Here is a 6,581-nt window from a genome sequence, read left to right on the forward strand (position 1 = left end):
CTAAGCTCCTTCAACATCTCCGGCAACCAAGAGTTGAGCATGATCATCAAGATAACTATTATCCACCATCCAGAGTACCTTATGTTCAATGTCTACGCCTTGTTCCGTCTGAAGTTTTGCCTTCAACTCACCCACGGTAATACCATCGAAGACTACGTACACATAACAATGGCCATCGAACTCCAAGTAGATCTTGACTTCAATTTTCTTATAGATAACAAGGAAAGCAGTAGGGGGAATGTGATAGTCTTGCAGAGTCAGTTCATCTTTCAGGCACTGCCCTTCCCATGAGAGCTCTTGCCTATCTATTGGGATGGGGATGCGAAGCACTTCTGAAATCAGTAGCTTTACGTCGATAATTCTTGTAGCCATGGGAACCAGCAGAATGGATTCTCCTCCACTCCATAGGAATGTGATCAGCGAGGTCTGTCAAATACCAATCAATTTGTCATAAACTTAGAAAAAAAAGAAAGAAAATTAGAATTTAATTAGCAGTCACAAATTAGTGAGTTACAGGATGCTTACCGCTGGAGGCAAATAATTCATTGTGGTTATAACTTGTACGTGTGCTTAAATGCGAAAGGGGAATGAGAGCTTGTTAAAATGTATCTCCTCATGGCAATGGCATTATCATGGTGTTGGTCGAATGTTATTTGCATGCATCGAAAAGGTCCTTTTTAAGTCTCATGCATATTTTGTTCCAAAACTAGAAACGAAAAAGAAATTTCAGAACGAAAACTTTAGAACTTGGTTGCTGTCACGCACTGCCTGTAAGAGTGGCTACGCTTTGGTTATATTGTCGCTAAGGGGTCGTTTGGCACGGCAGACTGTCATGGACTAGACTAAATTCTAGAACTGTCTCGGATTAGCTCGGATTGGCCTAAGCTGGATTAAGTATTGACCTATGTTTGGTGCTGCGTCGGACTAAGAAACTGGATTGTAAAAATAGTGAAATCTATGTTTAGTGCTGTGTCAGACTAAAAAATAATTATTTTAATATTTAAAAATAATAATTTTTAAATAATTAATGTAAGTTTTTTTGTTATTATAATTACCAAATTGACATGTACATTTCTTTTCCTCCAAACCAACCAAAGGCTTTTTATTTGTTGTTAAAATTATAAATTCCATCGATTTTATGCATAATTAGTCTTTATTTGTATGCAAACATAAAGAAATTAATTAATTGAGTCTTTACCAGGTGATATTATGTTAGTATACAAAAATATGTTGGCTGAGGATAAAATAGATAACTTAGGAAATTGTGACAAAAATATAGGCAAACATTCTTTATATCTTGCATTTAACCTAGTGAACTAGAATTAGGATTTAAACAAGAGTTGCATCCGAAACTCTATGACTAAGACATTTCTGAAAACTACACATTAGGGCATAGTATTACCAAATCAATCCTCAGCAAAATTTGGTGATAAAAAACAAACAGGGAGCTTCCCTTTCTCAATAAAAGGGCAAAAGTTTCCAGTCTTCTAGAGATAAATATAAAATGGGAAATCATGTCTCTCTGAACCTGAAAAAGTAAAACTAAAAACACTGAATGAACATAGTAGAAAGATGACGCATCTTCCCCACTAATAGATATGCAAGTCTACAACTGTCCAAGAAACCAATAATGATCAACAATTGAATTTTTCACATACAAGCAATCTTACAACTAAACTAGTACCACATGAATTCAAGCAAATTTTGTCATTGGTTCATTGCTGGGTATAGGTAGCATAATCACGTTTTCCAAATTTCACCTTTGCCTACAAGTATACTTACATATTACACTGGACAATTGAAATTGCTAAAACAAGAATAGTAAGCTGCAGGTTTTCTGTTTCCTTGGCCACCTTCAACTGAAGCTCTAAATTCCCAGAACATGAACCTCATTCTTCTCACAAGGCATCACGAGAGGCAATCCGTCAAGTAATGGCATAAGCAAGAGAAGATATCCCTAGTTCCACGCTAATGATCTTATAGTGCTGAAAATTACGAGAGTTGATGATCACTAACTAGAAACAAAATCATAAGAAAACTAATTGCCGTTAGAAAAGTGATCAAGAGTGTACCTTTTGTATTTGGGCTTGGTCTACTCTACCTCCCAACTCCTCCAAGTCAATCTCTTTTCCAATGATTAGTTTCTCTACTGCTTTTTGTTCAATCTAATATTCAACAAAAATTATTAAAGTCAAAATGGCAAACATTTTCTGATATCCTGAAGCAATACAAGGCTTGACAAACATTGCATGTGCTGCACTCACTGTTAAACCTTAAACATCGTTCTCTTGTCAACACCATCACCATGTTAATTGATTAAACTATGTATAATTTGAGTCATTGACCTTCAAACTATCACATTGAATTCAAGACAGACAGCATATAATATGCCAAAATTAATTGCTGCGGAATAAATTTTATTGCAGGAAATTACTTGACAAATGAACTTCTTTTCTTTTTTGCTAATTTGAATGTCAAACAGCTGTTACAACATTATGCAGTGCAGCAAACAATATGAATGGCACAAAGACTAAATAAACATAAAAAATAGACAGTATGAAATGAAATGAATGGCGCAAATACTGAGTGACAATTGACACAGTGGAAGGGGAGGTAGGAGATTTATTAGAGATATTAGCTTGGAGAAACAAAAATTAATAACTTTGAATCTGCTGCTAGCCAGGACACCATCGCATCCATATATATATATATATTTTTTATCGCATCCATATTTTTTTTTATTGACTTTGCTTTGACATGGCCAAAGAAAAAGAAAAAAGAAAATTGAATCACTAAATCACCAACCAAGAAAAAAGAAAATTGGCAAACTCCAAAACTACAAATCTTCCTCTGTGTAATCTTTTAGCACTAAACCACAAGGATGCATCATCCCACATGAACCAGTAAGTAATGAAATCCATTAGATAGTAATGAAATCCATAAAAACTGAAACAGTAAGTTCAATAAACTCAAGATTCATGCCAAAAGTCTACTCTACTTCTGAATTTCTAGGTTTTCTGAAGTACCCAATTGCAAATTAATTGCCAATTAACATCATGTATATATATGTCACCACAGTAAATATGGATTCTACGAAAATTAGAGAAGAGAAGAAGAAAATAACAGAGAAAAGGAAGGAGAGATTCTCAGAGCACACAGTCAAAATTGTTGAGGACAATTGCAAAAATCAAAGAGATGGAAGAAGGAATAAGAGAGGTATCCAAAGGGAAAGACCAGAAAAACTTGCCTGCGTTAAGATTCGAAGAAGATGAGTCGATGTTGAACGAAGGAGAGGTGGAGTCGCAGAGACGGAGTCGCGAACTGGAGAGAGGCGTGTTCAATATAGCGAAGGCTTATTTTGCGAACTCATTTTGAGCTTCTCTGTATAAGGAGAACGAGTGAGGGGTTTTTTCTACTGTTGGGCTCTACTATCCCATTTAAGTTAGTCCCCTTGCTAATCAAACATGGGCTTGAGGTTCAATATAGCACAGCCCTATCTAGTGAGCCATACCAAACATGCCCAAAAGTACAAAAGCGATGTTAAAAATTTTGACCCGTCATTAGTGGTCAAAGTTGGATTCTTATTATCAGAAAAAGCTATTTCACTAAGAAAATTATGAAAAGTAAGTAGATTTTGCACGTATCAAAAAGCGTTCATCCAAAACATAAAAAGGCATAGGTAAAAAACCCTTCCTTTAATAATGGATGCCTAATCAATAACCCAATCTAGTTTGTATTGGCCCTAAACCTTTGAATTATGAATGTAATTTTAAAATTTATCAAAAAATAAATAAATAAATAACCCAAATTATACCACAACCATCCATTAAAATGTTGGATTACATAATGAAATGAATTAGGGTTCGTCATTGAACCGACCTGTAATTTTTAGGTTTGGCCCGAGCTTTTTGGACTTTTTTAAAAATAATTTCGAGTCAGATAGAATTGAGGTTTCAAAGGTCAAGGCCCCAGCCTACTCATTGGGCCGGGCCTAGAAGTATAATTCACTTCTAGTAATAATTGTGGTATAATTCAAGGGAGAAAACAATATTTTTCTCTAAAATTTATGTTACACTAGTTACAAATTTCAGAAAACTTGGAGTTTTCCTCTTAAAATTCTAATCAAACTTTTCTCAAGGGCCTCTCGTGGAAGGAAGTTGCATGAACACTACGAATTATTTGAAAAATATTCGGAAATTCTTATTCATATCCATATTCCATTAATTATATCTTGTTTCACTGTTTCTTTTTACCTTGTATTTTTTTATTTTTAGCTACACAAAAAGATAGGGTCTGAAAACCAGGACTGAAGTGCAGAATTTCGAGTGTGTGTTTCACCCAAATGCTTTCGCCTTACTTTGTCTGTGATTTTCTTTCTCTCCGCAATTTTGTTGTTGTTGGTATTTTGACTTCTTTTGGGCACATTAATTTATTTAACCCAGTTTATGACTAGGATATGAGAAATTAAAATAAACAAAAGGGCAGGCATTAACATTAAGAACAAAATGATGTGACAAATTTAAGAACTGAAAATTTTCACCCAAACAGGCTATTCTTTCTCAGGCTAAATTAATTATAATTTGTCGAATTTATTTTATCCAAACTGAAATATATAGCCCATGCTTCTTAAGCTAACTTATAATATAGTAACAGTGAATTAATAAGATTTTTCAGCAAGCCAACCAAGTCCTCTTGAAATGCCGAATTAGTTTTGATACTTAACGAGATGTAACTTAGTTCCTTCCATAACTGTGGCAGCCCAGAGAAGAGCACCATCATCAAGATCAAAACCGTTCATTCGGAGTACCTTGTGTTCAACGTCAATAATGCTTTGTTCTGCGCAAACTTTCGCCTTCAACTCCCCCACGGTAGCACCATCATGGACTTCACACACATAATAAAAGCGACTATACTCCACGTAGATTTCAACTTTAATTTTGGTAAGGACAGTAAGGGAAGCATTAGGAGGAATGTGATAGTTTTGCAGAGTCAGTTCATCCCTGAGGAACTGCCCTTCCCATGAGAGCTCTTGCCTGTCTGCTGGGACTGGGATGTGAAGAGCTTCACAAATCAGTACTTTCACTTCGATAATTCGTGCAGCGACAGGTATCTCCAGAGTGGATATTGCTCCTCTCCATAAGACTATGATCCGCATGTTCTGTCAAATAACATTCATTTTGTTATATATGAAACTGTGCATGCATTATGCATATAAACTTAGAAAAAGAACATTAGAATTTAATTTGCAATCACAAATGAATCATGTACTGGATAAAGCTTATGGAGTGTAAAAATGCTTACCGCCGGAGGCAAATTAGAGTCGGGATCCATTGTGCCGCTGATTAGTTAATGCTTCAATGCGAGAGGGATCAGCTTGTTAAAATGTATCTCCTCATGGCATTAGCATGGGGTTGGTTGTTCGAATGTGATTTGCATGCATCGAATGGTCCTTTTTAAGTCATGCATATTTTGTTCCAAAACTAGTTAACGAAAAAATAATTTCAGAATGAAAACTTTAGACTGAACATGATGAAGTAACCCAACTTTTATTTCTCAGCTCACACGCACTGCAAACTATATGTTGAAGAATACACAAGTCCCACATCGGAAATTTAATAAAATAAAAAGTTCCATATAATAAATGGTTCCACTCCTAATAACATCGATGTCTTTTGTATAAAACCCCACACCGACTTTGTAGGTAGTTAAGTTGGGGACAATATCGGTGTTGTTAGTAATGAGTCACTGACCCGTCTCTCTAGTCTTAACATAGTATCAGAGCGGGTTGATTGATTGTGCCTGAATTGGGCCTCTATTCTTACCCAATATGTGGTGTTCACATGTTGGGCTTGAATGCTTACCCTTACCCTTTACCCAATACGTGGTGCTCACGTGTTGGGCTTGAATGTTTGACTCCGATGTGGATTTGGCTCCACGTGTGGCCCACTATGTTGTGGTCCCACGTGAAGGGGTGTGTTGAAGAATGAGTCACACATCGGAAACTTGATTAAATAAAATAAAATACATAATAAATAGTTCTACTACTAATATCACCGAGGCCTTTTGTGATAAAACTCCACACTTACTGGGTTTTGTAGGTGGTTAAGTTGGGGACAATATTTTTGTTGTTAGTAGTAGGCCGCTGGCCCGTCTCTCTAAATTTAACATGATATCAGAGCGGGTCGGTTGATTGGGCCCGATTAAACTTAAATCAAACAAAAACTCCAAATTGAATCAAAACCAAACAAACCCCAAATACTTCACACCAAAAAAAATAAAAATAAAAATGTGACTGATGTGGAATTGGTTGCATGTGTGGCCCACTAAAAAAGTGGTCCCACGTGAGGAGGAGTGTTGAAGGATACACGAGCCCCACATCGGAAACTTAACAAAATAAAAAGTCTCATATAATAAATGGTTCCACTCCTAATAACATCGAGGCCTTTTGTATAAAACCTCACACCTGTTAAATAGGTGATTAAGTTGAGGACAATATCGATGTTGCTAGTGGTGAACCAAGAGTCCGTCCCTCTGAAATCTTCACACTACAAACTCACTCATTTTATTTTTAAATTGTTGTA

General features: G+C 36.0%; 1 protein-coding gene across 1 annotated transcript; it reads right to left on the reverse strand.

Moving 5' to 3' along the window:
* Nucleotides 1-5,155, reverse strand: LOC109946390. Its single transcript, XM_020553931.1, has 3 exons — nucleotides 4,808-5,155; nucleotides 2,073-2,165; nucleotides 1-426 (listed from the first exon to the last, which is right to left on the reverse strand). The coding sequence occupies exons 1-3, from the start codon at nucleotides 5,153-5,155 to the stop codon at nucleotides 1-3; spliced, it is 867 nt and encodes a 288-aa protein (XP_020409520.1).
* Between the last annotated feature and the right edge of the window lie 1,426 nt (nucleotides 5,156-6,581).

Source organism: Prunus persica, unplaced genomic scaffold (genome assembly GCF_000346465.2).
Source record: "Prunus persica cultivar Lovell unplaced genomic scaffold, Prunus_persica_NCBIv2 scaffold_42, whole genome shotgun sequence".
Taxonomy (NCBI): Eukaryota; Viridiplantae; Streptophyta; class Magnoliopsida; order Rosales; family Rosaceae; genus Prunus; species Prunus persica.